Consider the following 19,608-nt stretch of genomic DNA (forward strand, 5'->3'; position numbering starts at 1 on the left):
TGCCATGCAACCAGTCCATGCAGAATGTAGGCACCCTATATATAGAAATAAGCAAACCAGTGATATTTTAGGGAGCAGGCTAGCAGGCGGGGCCCATAGCTTACATTGTAGGAGCCTATACAACACAAACCACTGTTGCTGTATGCAGGTTTTATTGTTTTTTATCTTATATTTTGGAAATGTACATCCAGTTTTTTCCCCTTTACATTTTTTGCCCCCCCCCCTGTCCCACCACTCACTGTCTGTCACGCACAGATAATGTCCAGGTGAGGTGGGTGGAATCACCCTTTCATATGTACTTTTCACTTGTTACACGGTTTTTTAAAAGCATATATGCTTTATGCCAGTCAAAAGCTTGAATAGCAGTTTTTAAATTGATCCACTGCAAACTGCAACTACCTAGAAAACAGCAGGGAACCAGCAACAAACCCCGATTCCGAACTTAGCCACACAGGACAGCCGGCTCCGATGGCGCAACTTCAAGGGAAAGTTGGAAAGCGCTGCGAGAAAGTCCAACTTTCCCGCCATCCTTCTTTGCCTTCCGTTAACTTCTACCTGTTGCGCCGCTTTTCCAACCAAGCCCCACTGGATCCGGCCATGCTCTCTCCTGCGTGCTCCGTCGACGAGCGAGGAAAAGGAGGACCGAGGGACCCGCAGAGCCTCGGGGTGGCCGCCAAGAGCTGCAGCGAGGCTCGCGTCCCTCGCCCGGTGGCCGGGAGGCGGCGGCTCTGAGGCGCCCTCCGCTTCTCGGCTGGGGCAGGCGGAGAGGGGCGGAACTACCGCCAGCCAGAGCCCAAACTTTCCCCGGCATGTGTCCTTGGGCGAGGCACGCGCCCAGCGGCAGGAGCGCGGAGAGGAGGAGAGCCGCGCGCTCGCCCGGGACCCTGGCGGCAGCATGAGCCCGTGGCGCTGCGCAGCGGCCCAGGAGAGGCGGCCGGGGAAGGGCTGGGCGCTGCGCCTCTGCCTGCTCTCCGCCACCCTCCTCCTCTGCCTGCTGCAGCTGGGGCTCCGGCGCTCCTGGGACGCCGCCCAGCCCGCCAAGGAGGCGCGCAAGCCGCCTCTCCCGCCGCCGGGAGCTCGCAGAGCTGAGAAGACGAGCGAGGCGACCAGCAGGCGGCAGGTGACCTACGTGAGGAGCGGCCGCCGCAAGGGCCCAGCCGAGCCCACCTGTTGCCTCCAGGGGGCGCCCCCGAGCGACGCCCGCAAGAAGGTAAGAATGGCCGCCTCCGTGCGGTCGGTGGTTCACCCTTCAGTTGGGAGCTGCTGCTGCTGCTGCTTGAGACGTGGCTCGGTTCAGGCCTGGTGGGTGTGAGGAGGTAATCGTATGGAGGAGAATCCCAGAATCATAGAAGGGATCCGGTGGGTCATCTAGTCCAACCCCTTGCAATGCGGTGCATTGAGGCCCTTTGGTTGCCCAGGACATGATGTTAAATTATGAGGTGGCCTTGGGTTGTCTGCTAGTTCTGCTGAGAGTCGCAAAAGTGATGGTTTCTTTTCTTTCTCTCTTGGCTGTTTATGTATCGTACATTTAAAGCACATCCAACCTCCAAGAATTGTAGGCGCTGTGGTTTGCCCAGCAGAACTACGATTCCCAGCACTATTAAACTGCTCTTCCCAAGATTATTGGGGGGTGGTGTGGTGTGTGAGCTTTATTCAGGTGGTCTGTGGCATGTTTTTGATTTGTGGTTGAATATGGGATTTTTGTTTTTATGCTTTTTTATATTGTATTTTGTTTTATTACAGTTTTAATTCTGTGTAATTCAGATTGTAGTACAATAAAATACAATACATGTATGAAATAAATCAGTGGTGAGGCATGCACTGAGATTGAGCTGGTAAAACTGCCACCAAACTGTAAAGTGAGGGGCCCTGTGCAGCTGTCAAATCTGAAAAGGTGACCTTGGAAATATTCTACAGAAGTCTGGAGCATCCACAGGATGTGTATTCTGGAATAAAAGGCATCCCTTGACAATGAATATCGTAAGGCAACCATAAGTCATGAGTGCTAGACTGGTACATTTATTTAATCTCAGCCTAGCAAATCTATTTCCATTATGGCAGGTAGCCCGATATGCTGGTAAAATTGCCTTCAAAAATAAGATTAAGGTTGATTTGGGAATTTGAAGTTGTTCGTAAACTTGGGGCCCAGACAGGGTTTGAAGCAGTTGAGCCAAAGAGATCATGAGAAGTAAATTATTTTTTATGATGAGGGACTCAAAATGCTGTTCTCATCTGGAACAATAACAACCTGAAGCAATAGAAGCTCTGTAATGAGGACAGAGTTCAAATGTGATCAAAGAATGTCGGGCTTTGAGACTCCTCAGTAAGATTGCAGTCTGAAGCAACCTAAACTTTGAAGTAAACCCACTTGCAATCAGTGGGATTTGAGTAAACATGATTTAAGGTCAGGCTGTTCAGATATCAACTGGTGTCTCAGATCTAAATAGCCATGTACTTCAGGGAAATGTCATTTTCAGATCTGCATTATGTCCGGTCCTCTCTATATGAGTGCCCTTCATCAATTAGAAATAAATCTTGGTGGCAGTAATTTCCCTCTTTAAAGTGTATCAGATGTCCCCAGATGTACAGTACTTCAAAGAAGAAAAGCTGTTGCCTGTCCTTCGTTGCAGATACCTTATTGTAACTCATTTCCTACATTTTATCTGGATAATGTGTGTGTGTGTGTGTGTATACGTACGTACGTATATATGTGAATGGTAAGCTGCATTGTGTTAAGGCAGGACAAATATTTTATGAATAATTCAGCGGTTCTTTCTCTCTCTGCCTCTGCTTTTCTGCTTTTTACTTACATAATAATAATAATATTATAATTTATTATTTATACCCCGCCCATCTGGCTGAGTTTCCCCAGCCACTCTGGGCGGCTCCCAATCAAGTATTAAAAACAATACAGCGTTAAATATTAAAAACTTCCCTGAACAGGGCTTCCTTCAGATGTCTTTTAAAGATAGGATAGCTAATTATTTCTTTCACATCTGAAGGGAGGGTGTTCCACAGGGTGGGCGCCACTACCAAGAAGGCCCTCTGTCTGGTTCCCTGTAACCTTACTTCTCGCAATGAGGGAACTGCCAGAAGGCCCTCAGCGCTGGATCTCAGTGTCCGGGCTGAACGATGGGGGTGGAGACGCTCCTTCAGGTATACAGGACTGAGGCCGTTTAGGGCTTTAAAGGTCAGCACCAACACTTTGAATTGTGCTCGGAAACGTACTGGGAGCCAATGCAGATCTCTCAGAACCGGTGTTATGTGGTTCCGGCGGCCACTCCCAGTCACCAGTCTAGCTGCTGCATTCTGGATTAATTGCAGTTTCCGGGTCACCTTCAAAAGGTAGCCCCACGTAGAGCGCGTTGCAGTAGTCCAAGCGGGAGATAACTAGAGCGTGCACCACTCTGGTGAGACAGTCCGCGGGGAAGTAGGGTCTTAGCCTGCGTACCAGGTGGAGCTGGTAGCCAGCTGCCCTGGACACAGAATTAACCTGTGCCTCCATGGACAGCTGTGAGTCCAAAATGACTCCCAGGCTGCGCATCTGGTCCTTCAGGGGCACAGTTACCCCATTCAGGACCAGGGAATCCCCCACACCCACCCTCCCCCTGTCCCCCAAAAACAGTACTTCTGTCTTGTCAGGATTCAACCTCAATCATTTCAGGGATGTTTTTGTTTGTTTTTAGGAACATAGGATGGGTTAGACCAGTGTTTCTCAAACACTGCTCTGGGATTCACCATTGGACCTTGTACCACTTTCAGGTGGGCCTCAGTGCCACAGCCTGCCCAGTGCCACCCTAGCTATCCTATTTCTAAGTGATTCCCACCATAGCCTTGGATGGCTGCTACAAAAAGCTCCAGTACGCAGACAGTCTTTGTATTTGTGGACAACCTCGGATGGAAGACACCACTGATTATTAGAGCAGCAAGCCAAGTCTAAAATCAAGGAAGTCAGACCCTAAGCCCTTTACCAGGTGTTACTATTATTCTTGGGCCTGTGGTCACATTTGCAAAACAGAAGAACAGTTTGGGCAGTATGCGCATGCTGCAACTCTCCCCCCTCCCCAGCTGTAACCCCACTAAAATCACCCCATGCCTCAATTAGGCTTGGGGAAAAATCATTCTATTACCCTTGGAAGAAGCCATCTTTAGCTAATTTCAGAAGGGGGGGGGTGAGACCCTGTGAGCATCATAGGCGGCTTCTGTGGGCAGCTGTGTGCCCACAGGTACCACGTTGGTGACCCATGCTCTTACAGTGCAATCCTAGACATGTCTATTCAAAGGTGAGCCCCATTGAGTTCAATAGGACTTGCTTCCTTGGATTGCTTTGTAAATGTAAAAGTTATTCTATCCCCACTTCTCCTCCAGCAGTTAAAATGGATTACAGAGAAATTAAAAATACTGATAAGGATCGTACTCACAGATGTTTGAAATGATGTTCTTAATATAATCCTTAAATAACCACAGGGTTTAGATGAATTCTTGGGGGGAAATTTGCTTTGCTTTGCTTTGCTTTATTTTTGCTAAAGACTATCAGGAAATAGCGGTATTCTTCTATGAGTAAACATTGTGATGAAGGTTTTTGGCATGCTCATCAGGGACTTCCTGCTGGGAGCCACAGGTAAAGAGAAAAAAATGCACAGGGGCTATGTTGAAAAGATTTTGAAATATTTCATAAAGTTCTGCCTCTTATCAGATGCAAGGATCTTGATTGCAGGTTATCTCCATAACTGCAAGCAATTATAATTATATTAATCATATGGATTTGTTCTTCTTAGTCTGTGTTAAAATAACACATAGAGAGTTAAATGGCTTCTGTTTTCACCTTCAGGCTGTTTTTATGTAAAGTTATAACTGCTAAGTACATTTATCTGATTTTTAAAAAGCTGAATGTATGGAAAACACCAATAAAAAACAAAAGGATTGTCCTTTGTAGCCCAACCATGTGACAGATCTGGTAAACACCAGAGCCACCAATATAATTCTTCAGTATGTTTGCCAAGAAACCAGATGTTTCTACACTTTCTGGTTTATAAAAAACATATTCTCCCACTTGGCATTCACAGTCCATCACAGCCATCCAAAGAATAACTAGTGGAGAGAAATGATGTGTTATGATTTGCAAAATGAAAGCATGAAGCCCTCTTTATAGCCTGATAGAGTAGCCAAGATAAAATTGTCAAATATGGCTCAAAATACCACAATGGGAAATAAATGTATGATGACAATTTTAAACAGTACCAACAAAAAGCAGGTTTTTTATTTTCATAAATGCAGAGATTTGTCCTTCATGGCTGCTAGCAATTATGAAGCCTACATATTACTCATTGCCTTAACTGCAGCTAAGAAAATAGAATGGAAGTTTACATTTTAATATTTATTTATGCATTCATTAAATGTTTATCCTGTGCCTTTAGCTCATCCATGCTCATTATAAAAGACTAAAAACAGTGCAATCATACATTTTTAAATAAAAAAAATCAACAAAAAATAAGATTAAAATAGCAGGTAAAACATAATAAATACAATGCAACACATAAGCATTTCCTCAGTGGCTTACTTAATAGGTTTTAAAATGAAAGTTTAGGAGAATAAAAAGGTATTTTGCCTGCCACTGGAATGATATCAGTGTATGCAGGTGAGCTTCCCTGGGGAGACATTCCAAGGCTGAGTACCTTGGAATAATTCTTTGGCCACATCTGCTCTATGCATTTAAAGCACTGCTACAGCATTTTAACAGCCATGACTTCCCCTGAAGAATCCTGTAGTTTTAAGAGTTCTTAGACCACTAGTCCACTCAGTTACAATTGTTAGCAATCAATCTTCTTTCCTAAGGAACTCTGGGAACTGTAGCTCTGTGAGGGGAATAGGGGGTTCCTAACAACTCTCAGTGCCCTTAAAAGATCACAGTTCCCAGGATTCTTTGGGGGAAGCCATGATAGTGCTTTAAATGTATGTTGAAGACGTGGCCTATTTCATTCACCATCTGCCTTTCCTCAAAAGGGGGCAGGCCAAGCCCAAGACATTGTGGTCTGAGGGAAAGGGCAATACCGGACACACACACCCCACACACATTCCAACTTCTCTCTGTACTGGCAATGAGATTTTGCTTCAACAGTGGGACAGTGTCCACTACTGCATCTGAGGGCATCCTAGTTTAGAGGGCAAAAGGCTGTGGGAGAATGAATGGGAGGCTCAAGAGGAGCAGCTGGGAAGTCTGCTGCCACTTGGCTTCTACCACCTGAATCAGATGTGTTACTCTGCCTAATGTTAGGGTCGGCCCTGGGGGGGGGGGAGCTTTAGGGACTGGGTGAACTAGTGTGGACAAAGATGAGCTAATATGTAAACAATGTAGGTGTTTAAAGTTAGGTAACCATCAGCACTTCCAATTAAGCTCAGAAATGGACTGGAAGTCAGTGGAACTGGATGAATACAGCAACCAAGTGACTATTTCAAACTATCTCCCATCCTTTAAAATGTATGTGCACCAGACTGCAATAGTCCAACTTGCCCCAAAAGGAAAGGTTTGAGACAGGCTGATAACTGGGACATCTTTCAAGGTCTTCCCCAGCTTCTCCATCCCCTCCTCCTCAATACTTCCACTTGATATATTGCCTCTCCCACTTCCCCTCTTGAGCTGCTGATGGCAAAGCCTCGGAAATGCATCTTTTTTATACCCCCTGTTTTGAGGTTCTAGATTCAGGGAAGATAGTTTCCTGCCAGAATTGGTTCTCTGCCCTTTGTCACAGGGAGTCAAAGAGAAAGTTGGGAACTGACTATTACAGGCACACCATTACAAGGTTTTTTCTTATGTTTCTGGGAAAGAGACATTTCTTAAATGTTTAAAAATTGAAATCTTGCATTCTCTTTGACTTTCATCCAGATTTATTTTCCTTAATAAAGGGAATTTGTAGCCTTTGGCAAAACACACACACACTGAAATCTTTAGGACACTTAACAATAACATTATTATGTTACAATAAAAATGCTATTGCATCATCTTAGAAACTAGGAAATGCCACACTGAAACAGATGGACTGAAGAAATTATATCTGATTGTGCCTGGACTGAAAGCTTCAAAGGAAAAACCAAAACTAATTATAATCATTAGCATTCCTTCCAAGGGCTTATGTATATGATCTGATATACCAGACCTTTCAGAAGTGATTGATTCAGAGTAGTTATTCTGCATCAACATTCCTTGTTTACTCAGGCAGGGAATCTCAAGTGTTGCACATATTCTTATATCTTCGCTCAATATCTTGGATTGCTTTTAGTGTACTACTGACAGAGAATTTTGAACTCCATCTCTTCATATCTGAATTAACCACCCTACTAGGTTTTCAAAATCACAGATGAGATTCAACTGCTTCTCATTTTGTTGTTTTGGTCATCTTTAGTCTCTGATTATTCTCATGCACGTACAAATAAAACCCAGACTTTGGATACGATCCTAATCATGTTTGCTTGGAAGTGAGGATCACGCTGCAAAAATAGCAGATACTGTCAGCACTGTTTTAAGGACTTTTAGCACTTGGAGACATAGCCCTTGACTCCTATGATTAAAATTTCGTAAACATATAGCAACAGCATTCCTGGTTGCTGAAATAATGACATAAAATGCATCCTGAATTGAATACATCAATGTCACATGAGGTGTGCTGCTGCTCTGTTGCTCTCTCAGCTGTGGCAGTGCTGCCACTTGCCAGAACTAGAATGGCTGGGGAAGCACTGGGTTGGCAGACGTGGGTGCAGATGTGCATATACATGCTGTCACTGCCAGCCTGATCCTTCCCCTGCTGTGGCTGCCACCCTGCCCTATCTTGGTCATGGTGATGGTGGCACAGCAGTGGCATCCCACCTCATGCACCATGAATGGATGAGATGTGGGGCATGCTCTGGGAAAAGTTAAACCCACAACTATGGGGCTTAAGTGCAACTAGCTTTCTTAGAATTGATCCTATAGCATTCCTTAGCAATCCTCTGGGTGCAAAGGGCTTATAAGGGAGCTTGTGCTCTCAGCGCAAAGAAAAGGGAACTTTTCACACACATGGATTTTATATAAACTCTTGGTTATCTTCTCCTGTGATCAAACCCATTTCGCCTGGGAGATTAATAGCATTACAGCACTAGGTATTGTGACTTCAAGCCATTGGCATCTGCATGGATAACTAAGGAAGACTTCAGGGAGTTCTTGTTCAAATATTGTCAGTCTGAAAGAGCAGACTGAGAGAGATTATTGTGTTTGCAATAAAAGGATGCCCTTTCATTGACAGTTGTTTTCAACAGCAAATAATCAGGTCCCAGGAGCACCAGCGCAACCTGGTACAAAATCAGGGGGGAGGGGAGTAGAGAAAGAATGAAAGAGAAGATATAGAAGCTCTGGAATTATTTTCGTAGTAACTGTGCAAGGAAAAGCTACTGATCTTTTAATTATATTTTAAAGCCTTTTCATTTGCAGTTAATAGACCAGAAAATACTGATTATAAAATGGTTCCTGGCAGTGATGTCTCTTGCAAGCTTACTAGGTTAATGATCACACAGCAGAACCATGATCCTTGCATGCTTACCTTAGCTTTTAAAAAATTAGTCTTGCTTCATACATTTTTGAGCAGCAGCTGGGGAATCCTATCTTTCAAGGGTGGGGGAAACTCATAGCGTGACATGCTGTAATTATAATCACCTAGCAAAATCTCATCAAATTTGATGAATTGCAGGGTGATGGGCGATGAACAGAGAGCTCTGTCTTCCTTTCTCCCAGTAAGGTTCAAATTCTTTTCATCCCTTCCTGTTCCTCATTCTCTAGCTCTGCCCCGCACATCCCAGCCGCGGTTATTCTGCCCCAGCTCCTATGTCGAGGGAGGTAGACAGTTCTTACCAGCATTCTGGTAAGAGGGTATTGCTTTGTCCTTCATTTCCTGTTAGCACTTTAGTCACAACAGCTAATGAGCAGAATCTGTTGGATCAACTTCCTAGCATTGCTTTTTTTGAGTGGGGGTGGATACTCCAAAATACACAGCTGGGCAATGCCATCTGTCACTAAATAGGGGCAACATTTCTAGTTCTATCGAACTCTTCATCAGGCAAGATACTACACCAAGGTAGGAGATAGTGAGGATAAGGGATGCTGGAGACCTCTGACAGAAACTGGAGAGGAAAATGCTGATGTCCACTTATTTGTCCAGTGTCCAGAATGGAAATCAATCCAGCAATTATGATCAGTTGTTGCTTTCAGTCTTCAGATGATACATAATGGATGACTCCCCTTTCCCCAAGTTCAGTTGTGTTTCCTTTGTATTGTATTGAAGTGAATGGCCTGTGCATTGAAATGAATCATGGGGCATAGCATAATAATACTGTGATTAATAACATCATTAGTTATGTAATTAATTGTGTAAAATCACACTACAGTGGACACTAAGAAAATAATGCAGTTTTTGTCAGAAGCTGAACTGCATCAAAACAGAAGCACTGTACATTATGAACATGGGTCAGAATGGAAATCAACACCTTCTTGCATCCGTAGCAGGGATGTGGGGGGTGGGTGGGTGGGAATTAAAAAGCAAAAAAGTATAAAAATTATTCTGGATGTTATGAGCTTTTAGACTCTGTTCCAAAACTGTACACTTAAAAAAATCTCTGCTCGTTGTTACAGATACCAAATTACACACCATTTCTGAGAACACAAAGGCTGCCCATTACTCAGCTCCATCACACATCACAAGTTGATACATACAGGGCCCTAATTAGGCACAGAGCAGAAACAAAGAGAAACACAGCAATCTGTATTTTAGCAAAGCTGATGATTAATTCAAGTGATGCCAAATTGACTAAAAAGGTATTTTCCAAGGCACCTAAAAATGTAGCTATGTTGGTGTATAAGAAAAAACAACAACCTGCAAAATCTACAGCTGAGCAATGTAACAGAAGGGGGGCGGGCTGGGAGAGCTTGCTTCTGCACTTCCTTGCACAATTTCCTTGTGAGTAGGTCAGCCATGCCCTGAAACTATATGGTAATTGCTGCCACTTTTCTTCAACACTTACAGCCTCCAGACAGGAGGGAGTTCTAGAGTGCTTAAGGAAATACTAAAACCCGGGACTATGAAGTAGCATTTAGTTTCTATGACCCTCTCCAGGGTGCAAGATCTGTCTTACTTTACAAGGAGCTATAGGGCTAGTATCCAGCTGCATTTCCCTCTTGCAGATACAGTGCGACCAGCTCTTCTCTCCATTGAAATCCCATTATTTCACCCCAGGAACATAGGTGCAGTGGCTAGACGTGTGAGAGATTACCTGAATCCTGGAGTTTGGCTGAAATGCACTTCAGACCCCAGCAGCTAAATGCTATGAAGTTTAATTAAGAATAATAAAAATGGATAGAGCAGGCTATTGGAAAATAAAGGGACCCCTTAGCTAAAATTTATGCTGACCTAGCTACATATAGGCTTCTGGTTTCCTCATGAGTTACACAGTGTAGGTGGTCTGCTGCAGGGTTTTCTGATTGGGAACTAATCTTGATTGAAAAATTGCATATATGTGTAATATATTATTGGAAAAACATATGTGAATGCATATAAATACTGAATAGTATAATGGCTATTAAATGCATGCGGAGACACACCCATGTATTTATAAAATATAACCTGCAGTCTTCCTAGTGGGCTGAAACATAAAGCAGATAATAAATGGAGTGATTGCAATTTGTTAGAATGTAAGTAGTTTATCATTTCTAGAAAACATATCCATGTTCCTTTAGCATCTTTGTAACTTATTGATGCAGCTTGAAGTTATTTATGCTAGTCAGCCTTCTTTTGAGAGAATAAAGTAAAGGCGACATGCTGGCCTTCTTAAAGAGCCAGATAATTTATTAGAGTAATAGAATTCTGTATACAAATATGCTGAAGGCCATGCATACCAGTGGAATGAAAGCTATAATTTGGAATCTACTGTTGTGGTAATAACTCAGCAGCATTTAGAGCAGAGGCAGTTGAGCTGTTTCCAGCCTCATTTACAGGAGCTAGCAGCAAACTTAGTTGAACAAGTGGGACCTGCAACAAAGTCTTGCCATTTTGGAGTACTCCTATAGCCAACCACACCCTCTTCCAGGCCACTCCATTCTATTCCATTCTGGTTTTATATTCCCCCCCCCCCCAGTCATTCAGCATTCTGTGGTCACTAAGACGTTAAGTAGCTCAGTCGGTAGAGCATGAGACTCCTAATCTCAGGGTTGTGGGTTTGAGCCCCACATTAAGGGGTTGGACTCGATGACCCATGATTCCTTCCAACTCTACGATTCTAAGACTCTAAGCATGGGGTCATCCTGTCCTCTGGAAAAATCCTAACTTCTGGTTGGAGAGCAGTGGAGCTGACCAGAGCAGTGGGGGAAACCATTGCAGTATTTTTTTTATTTTTTTGCTGGGCTGGCAACAAGTGGGTACAAGAAAGAAATAATAATAATAATAATAATAAATTTTATTTATATCCCGCCCTCCCCAGCCGAAGCCGGGCTCAGAGTGGCTAACAGCAGTAAAATGATAAAACATTATAAAATCATTTCATTATAAAATTAATTAATTAATTAATCCAGATCTGACTCCTCCCTAACTGTTAAACCAGTTTGGGATCCATTGGACCCTTGGGTGGTCCATTTGTTCTGCCTCTCTCTCCTCATCTTTCCCTGTTTGAGGACATTACATTGGATACTGCTGGCACTGGCAGCAGCCTACAGTGTTGGTGGGTGCAGCAAAGCCCCCTGCAGTGTTGGATCCTCTGCCACGTCAGTGCAGGTTAGGATTGCTCTGCCCATTGGCCTTTGGTCTGATCCAACAGGATCGTCTTATGTTATAAGTAACTACTGGAAATGTTAATTTACTGATCTTTTATATCCTGGTAATCCTACACCTGAAAATAGTTAATATTGCTTGAAGATACATCCATTAATACTCAGGTGGTACGAGAGGTATTTGCATGCAACAATAATGTATAATAATAATAAAAAGCCCTTGTTGCTTAAAGGCTTAAGGTTGTTTGAAAAAAAAGATTAGGGGAATTCGTTCTGCTCAGCAGATTTTCGCTTGTAAAAGACTACAGGGTATTTTTTTATTTTTTTTGCTTTAGGCATAGTAATGCTATTTAGTGCTTTTAATGAACATTTTTAAATGAAGGTGTGGTTCTTTTAAAGTAGTCAGAAGCAAGTGAAGCACAGTGGATCTTGTTTCAGACTTATTAGCCAACACGTAGCTAGTTCTTCTTAAAAAACAAAAAACAAAACCTGCAGTTGCACTGCTATGCTCACTTTCTTGAGAGTAACCTTCATTTAACCTGTTGTGATTTAAAACCAAATCTGTATAGAACTGGACCAAGAGGATGGGGGTGGGCATAGTTCAGTGGTAGAATACATTGTGTTATAAGTTTGGGGGTTGGGTGGGAAGAAGTAGGCTGTATGTTAGAACCATCTAAGCCCTGGATCCAGCAAGTGTTAAAATATAAGGCAGGATAGCTTCCTGAGTTGAGGGAATATCCTAGGTTATTAAGGCAACAAAGGAACTGGCTTGGCACCAGACGTCAAGTGGGTGGGCCTCCCTCCCTCAGCTCATGGTTAGTTAGAGGGATGAAGAGTTTAGAATTGCAGTGATGGGAGCCAGAAGTGAAGCAGCAAGTTGGAGAGAGAGTGAGAGTAACGTTTGAAAGCAATATTTGATTTCAGTTTGGGTTATGGGAGAAACAAGATCCTTTTGGGGTGCTGTGAACCGTTCCATGATATGCTCAGGTTGTAAAAGGTAAAGGTAAAGGTACCCCTGCCCGTACGGGCCAGTCTTGACAGACTCTGGGGTTGTGCGCCCATCTCACTTAAGAGGCCAGGGGCCAGCGCTGTCTGGAGACACTTCCGGGTCACGTGGCCAGCGTGACATCGCTGCTCTGGCGAGCCAGAGTCGCACACGGAAACGCCGTTTACCTTCCCGCTGGTAAGCGGTCCCTATTTATCTACTTGCACCCGGAGGTGCTTTCGAACTGCTAGGTTGGCAGGCGCTGGGACCGAGCAGCGGGAGCGCACCCCGCCGCAGGGATTCGAACCGCCGACCTTTCGATCGGCAAGTCCTAGGCGCTGAGGCTTTAACCCACAGCGTCACCTGCGTCCCTATGCTCAGGTTGTACATATGTGTAAATAAACCATATATCATAAAGACACCACAGTCTCCACTGTGCATCATTCCCAAAGGAAACATGGACCTTGGGTGAGCGCCTGGAACCCCTGGAATCTCACACTGCTCAAATATTGGGGTGGCATGCAACAATACTTTGCCTGCAAAAGGTCCCAGGTTCAATATTTGGTGTCTGCCATTAGGCTGCAAAAGACCTGCCTGAAACGCTGGAGAGTCACTGCCAATCAGAGTTGACAATATTGAGCTAGATGGACCAAAAGTCTGACTTGGTATAAGGTAATTTCCTGTGTTCCTGTGATGCTCCTTTTTGCTGTACTGTATGTATTACAGGACATTTCTTTTTAACTAGACAGATTCTAATTGCTCCCTCTAATAGTGCACTCAGTCAAGGCCCTGTCAATCTGGAAGTAAAATGTGGGCACCTTAAAGAAGGGTGCTGGTTTTCAAGCATTTTGGTGACCCCCACCCCACCCCACCGGGGAAATAGAGATGTAATTTTGTAAAGGAAAAGGAATGATACCCTCCCAACAGCCCACGAGTATGCCCTGTGTTTTCCAGGGATGTCTGATGAAAAAGCAAAACAGAAAAGATGGAAGATGTAGGTGAAAGAATTAGCTGCCTTGAGCTCCATATAGTTCATAGTATGCTGAAGAAGGGTGTGACTTGCTCTGTGGAACTCTGGAACTAAACGCTTAAAAGGGTGGGGAGATACTGCAACATTTTGCTGCAAGCCCTGCTTGTGATTTCAGATTTTAAATTACATTTAACCTTTTTCTTGCAAATGCTATTTCTCTGTCAAATTCAAAACCCGTTTGTTTTATACCTGTGTATAATGAGAATAGGGACGCGGGTGGCGCTGTGGGTAAAAGCCTCAGCGCCTAGGGCTTGCCGATCGAAAGGTCGGTGGTTCGAATCCCCGCGGTGGGGTGTGCTCCCGTCGTTCGGTCCCAGCGCCTGCCAACCTAGCAGTTCGAAAGCACCCCCGGGTGCAAGTAGATAAATAGGGACCGCTTACCAGCGGGAAGGTAAACGGCGTTTCCGTGTGCGGCTCTGGCTCGCCAGAGCAGCGATGTCACGCTGGCCACGTGACCCGGAAGTGTCTCCGGACAGCGCTGGCCCCCGGCCTCTTGAGTGAGATGAGCGCACAACCCTAGAGTCTGGCAAGACTGGCCCGTATGGGCAGGGGTACCTTTACCTTTACCTTATAATGAGAATAAAAATACACCCCAACATACAACCAGCCCTTTAGAATATGCATGACTTTTTTTTTTAATTAACTGGATTTCTGTGTTCAGAGACCAGATGTTCATTGTCAGCTGGATCCACTCAAAAGGGTCTTTAATTTCAGAGCCTAGAGGAGATTTCCAAATTTCCAATTTCTACCTTTCCAGTACCCTGGTGGGCCTCCAGATTTTAAAAGCTGTGGTTATGCTTTCAAGCACTTGAAACTAAGAGTATATTTCTAAGTATGGTGTATAAATAATAAGCCATTAGTGGTAGTGCTCTCCAGAGTCCTGAAAGCCTCCAAAGTAAAACTAAAAATCTGGCAATCGACTGGAAGACCTGCTTTTGGGGGTTAGAGATCACAATCTCCCAAGCACTTGATTTTACTGATTAATAATTAAAAGCATCTGGTTCATTTGGATGTGCATCCCATTTCGAGCTTATCGTCTGGGAAATGGCCTGTTTGAAGTCAAGCACCACTTACTCCTTACAGACCAATGTTTGTCTAGGGTTAGACAGACTTAAAGTTGGCTAGTTTAGCTTGCTTAGTGATCTGGATTTATTGGAATGCTCTGCTGTAGGTGAGAGTATAATAGTATAGCTGACCTGTCAACAGTGATGGGCAAGGATGGTTTTGGCAACTTGGACATTAAATGGAAAAGGAGTTGCTAAGTTTCAATCAGGCTATCTCTTTAAGAGCCCCATGGCAAGAAGAGAGGAGGCAGCCATAGTTTCTTCCACTTCACTTGACCATTCCATTCCATTGCTCTCACCCCTTTGCATGCAGCTCGTGTGAGTGAGCAGCACCAAATCCAAAATCAGCTGATGTGTGGAAGTGTCTGTGGCCAAGAAAAGCCCTGGCTGCATCCACTCTTGCTGCTGAAGAGTTGTTAGAGAGAGAGAGAGGTGTGCTCTCCTATTTGCATTTTGATCCTTCTCTGTCCTGCATTGCAGATATTACTGGTCCTTCCCCTTGCTGCTTTCCTCCTGTGAGCATGAGAAACTTCAAAGAACATGTGCAAAAACGTAGAATCATAGTTGGAAGGGATCCTGAGGGTCATTCTAATCCAACCCCCTGCATTGCAGGAATCCTGCTCACAGCTGTCCCGAGGTGGGCTTAAAACACTAACTTTCTGGTTAACAGGCAGACACACTGACCCATTGCTCCACAGAGGCATGCAACATGTTATATTGCAATATAACATGGCTGTATAAATGTTAAAACTGCATCTAAGCCACAGGTTTAGAATTTGCATTCTAAACCAACAATTCAGCCAGTCTTGTATATGAAACTTTCTCCTAGGGAGGGAATTATCTTTGTAGCCCTTTGGCAGCTACTGGCCCACTCCCAGCATTCTGGTCAGTAACGTCATTACTATAGCTAAATCTGGAGAGTGAGTTTTCGAGCCCCAGGATTCCCTAAAGTCCCTTGGTAGGCTGGATTGTGGCAAGCTATGGTCACCAGCATTAAGCCAAGGCCTCCCGATGGTCTCCTGGCAGCAGTCATTCCAGCAGACTGCAGCAATGGGACAGATGGGAAGCAAGGTCCACAGTTGCGCCTTTCCCTGAACAGTTTTCATTTGAACTGGTCTTTGGAAGAGCTTTATAACTTTAAGAACTGGTGCCTGAGTTTGCTTGTTTTCCTTCTCCCTCCTCTTTTTCCTTTGCGATGTGCCCTTTAGGTTGTAAGCCCGGGGGGTAATGACAGTCTTGTTTATAACTGATATTATATAAGCTACCCTGGGAGCTTTTTTGGTTGAGGAGTTTGGTAAAAATAGTTTAACGAAATCACAGGGGTTCGTGCTGCACATTTCCCATCCTCTGTTGTGCTGATAGACGTTTTGATGCTTCAACATGTACAGTCCCAGGTATCTAGGCAACAGCCCCACCTCAGACCATGGTGTTTCTGACTTGATCCCTGGAGTCCCTGACACTTTCCTCTAAATTTAGATTTAGAGGCTAAGCTCCTTGGGGCAGGGACCTATCTTTTTACCTCTGTAAAGCATCCTGTATATTGACAACGAAATAAATGATTGATTAAGTAATATTTGACTGTTTCCTCTGGCCCATCATTTATTTAAAAAATCATTTATTGCTCTTACAGTTGTTAATATTCCCTCTCTCAAAGGCTCAGGGTGGATAATAACTCTTAGTGCATTTCATAATGAAACACTGGTGTACAATATATTAAAATAATAAAAAAGAGCCTGCACTTAAAAGACCTTTCCCTCTACTAATCCCCTACCACTAGATTATTGTCTGAATAAAAAAGACATTGCATTACTTCCTGGGGATTTCGACTCAGATAATTTGTGCACTTGTCATTATTATGCTTTTTAATATTGTGCTTCCGAATTAATTGCTTTTAATTATTAAAAACTTAAGCTCACATGAGAAATGCGGTAAAAGTGGAGCAAGACACTTTTGCTCAATTCAGGGGAGATGATCTGCACAGGGCAGGCCTTGTTGGATCAGGAACCATACGCAACAATCTGAGGCTCATGATCTGTACATTCAAATGCACAGTGTTCCGTGCATCCAATTACGGATGTTGTCTTTCTGCCCAGCATTGCTTTCAATGATGCACATTTGAATGTGCATCGGGTGGGATTTCCAGAACGTACAAAGACTGGTAACATGGGCATTCCAAAGTGAAACTTATCTTTACTAAGGCACAGCAATCTTAGGAGTGCCCCTCATTTTTATCGGTTTTTTACAGCTCTGAAGTGTGCTTAGCTTTTGACATTTGGCCTGGGAAGACTTGACGTCTCCCCTCCTGGCTTCTCTTAGCACACAAGCTAGTTTACAAATGCGGCTGCTATTGAGCTCTCAGTGGATAGCTGCACTGGGTAGCTAATTTTTGGCACAAGGCCTTTGTGGGTCACTTTCAAGTTTTGAGATAAAACGCTCTATTATTGTAGGGCTGTGGGATGGATTCCACATGTGGTCAGACTGCTAAACGGCATGAAATCGAATACTGATGGAGAGTGAGAGCATTATTTAATGAACTGATACAAAGAAGGCATTGTACACGTACACAATGCTGATGCTGTCAAGGAAAGCCTTAAAGAGGCTCTCTCAGGGAAATGCCTTTGAAGTCTAAAAATAGAGGGGGGAACCTACTACTGACTCTTTGCAAGCCCTTCCTCCTCCAAGCTTTCCACTTAACTGGGTGGGAGTTTGACTCTCGGGCAATTACCTGCTGCTTCAGAGGAAGCCATCTCTGCTTCCAGCAAACACCCTGTGACATTCAGCCAACAAACTCTCAACCTTTTAGGAGAAGACTTTGTAGCTATAACTATGTTTCTCTCCAGTAATGCTGCATTACAAATTATTTAAACTTCAGTTCTAGACATGTACATGTTCAGTAAGGCAATCTGTATTTCAGTGGCCGACTGTGTACAGATTAGCAGCCTAAAACGTGGTGAAATAGTTTCCCCCTGCTGTGTTTCAAATTGCATGTGCACATTGCTGTACACACCAGGGGGGGGTGTCTTCACTTGATATGCATTGCCCCTTTGGTTTCCTCATGCCTGCAGGACCCCCCCCCCCCTCTCCCGTTCCTGTTCACAAAGCTGTCATCTTTTGTCTCAAGCGTAGCACATCTCGACTTGACTGCAAAGTGATTGTGGCTTATATGTTCAAATCAGATGAAAGCTGGTTTGATAGGAAATGCATCAAACAACACTGTTTCCCAAGGAACTGCAGGTTCAGTATGAATCGTGGCTGACCTCATGTGAACACAACTTCAAACACCAGCAGCAGGAGAGCACTGGAGCCAAGAGTACACAGGAATGTGTGCATAGCCGCAGAGCTCTTTTAAAATTGCCATCACTTTACCTACAGAGGCTGCAGAGTAGCTATAAGAATGCCACCTTTTGAGTAGCTAAGCACAAATTGTTGGTGCAGCCAGTATAAATGTAAAACAATCACTGGTGTTTGCAGTGTGGAGTGAGGCAGTTCAGTTGCAGAAATGTGGTGGGCTTCTTTGCAAAATTAGTTTTCCTCCCTCAGCAATTCATTAGCTTGCTTCAGTCACAGATGTTAGTAGAGCAAATCATGAACATGGGGAAAATAGCCTCTAGGGTCTGTTTCCTATCCTTTTTACTGCAGGTAAATTATTTGCATTGCATTATCAATGAATTTACATTCAAGATACAATATGTATTAAGAATTAATAGTTCTCAATCTCAAGCCACAAGAGACTTATCACTGGCTGTGTACACACGCGGCAGCTTAAAATGGATTCGATGCGTCTCATTTGTGCATGTTTTTGGCATAGTCAAGATGATCTTCTCATCTTAAGTGGCAGACTGCAATTCCCACCCCCGTGCTTTAGTTCAGATCTTCTCAATTTGTGGATAATGCGGAAGGGGGGGGGGGAGAATCCCAACCTAAACGTGCATGCTACCTGACTGTGGACATTCTAAAGTGTATTGTTTTAGTGGATTTTTTTTAAATTAAAAATTAATTTCTATACCACTCTTCATCCAAGGCTCACGGAGCAGTTTGCAATATAAAAACAAACATAACATAGTAACAAATAAAGCATGTAAAACGTGTAAATCATGGCTTCATTTGTCACCTGCACCCAACAAGCACCCCCTTCCCCTAGTTTAAAAGGCCATTGATTGTTTCATTAGCCAAAGGCCTGGGAGAAGAGGAATATTTTGCCTTGCGCCACATATGTGGTGATGTTTTGCTGGTTGCAACGACCATCTAGTAACACACTTTCTACTTCTGTTGACGATGTGCTCCGTGGGTTGCTGGTGGGATTGGTCAGCGCACATGTGCTGTTGTTTTGAAAAGCTGTTTTTGTGCAAGTTTGGTACAGTGGTACCCCTGATTACAAACACCTCAGGTTACAAACACTTAGGGTTACAGACTCCGCTAACCCGGAAGTAGTACCTCGGGTTAAGAACTTTACCTCACTCAGGCTGAGAACAGAAATCACATGGTGGCAGCGGGAGGCCCCATTAGCTAAATTGGTACCTCAGGTTAGGAACGGACTTCCAGAACGAATTAAGTTCATAACCAGAGGTACCACTGTATATCATAAAGCTTGTATCTCAGAAATAATGGGAAAGAATGACTGCCTTCACAGGTAAACGAATACCTGTGTGTTTGCCCACAATGGACTTCAAGTTTCCAGAATTCAGGAAGGGTAGGGAAATATAAATTGAGGAGGAGGAAGTGACAATGCACCCCATCAGGCACAGCC

General features: G+C 43.9%; 1 protein-coding gene across 1 annotated transcript in view; it reads left to right on the forward strand.

Annotated features, from left to right (window-relative positions):
* Window positions 1-458: 458 nt before the first annotated feature.
* Window positions 459-19,608, forward strand: part of METTL24 (methyltransferase like 24) — a 73,910-nt gene continuing 54,760 nt past the window's right edge. Inside the window, exon 1 of the mRNA XM_079971731.1 lies at window positions 459-1,210. Coding sequence (XP_079827857.1) covers window positions 896-1,210 — 315 coding nt within the window. The 5' untranslated portion in view covers window positions 459-895. The remainder of the gene's footprint in view (window positions 1,211-19,608) is intronic.

The sequence above is a fragment of the Podarcis cretensis genome (assembly GCF_951804945.1).
Source record: "Podarcis cretensis genome assembly, chromosome: 3".
Taxonomy (NCBI): domain Eukaryota; kingdom Metazoa; phylum Chordata; class Lepidosauria; order Squamata; family Lacertidae; genus Podarcis; species Podarcis cretensis.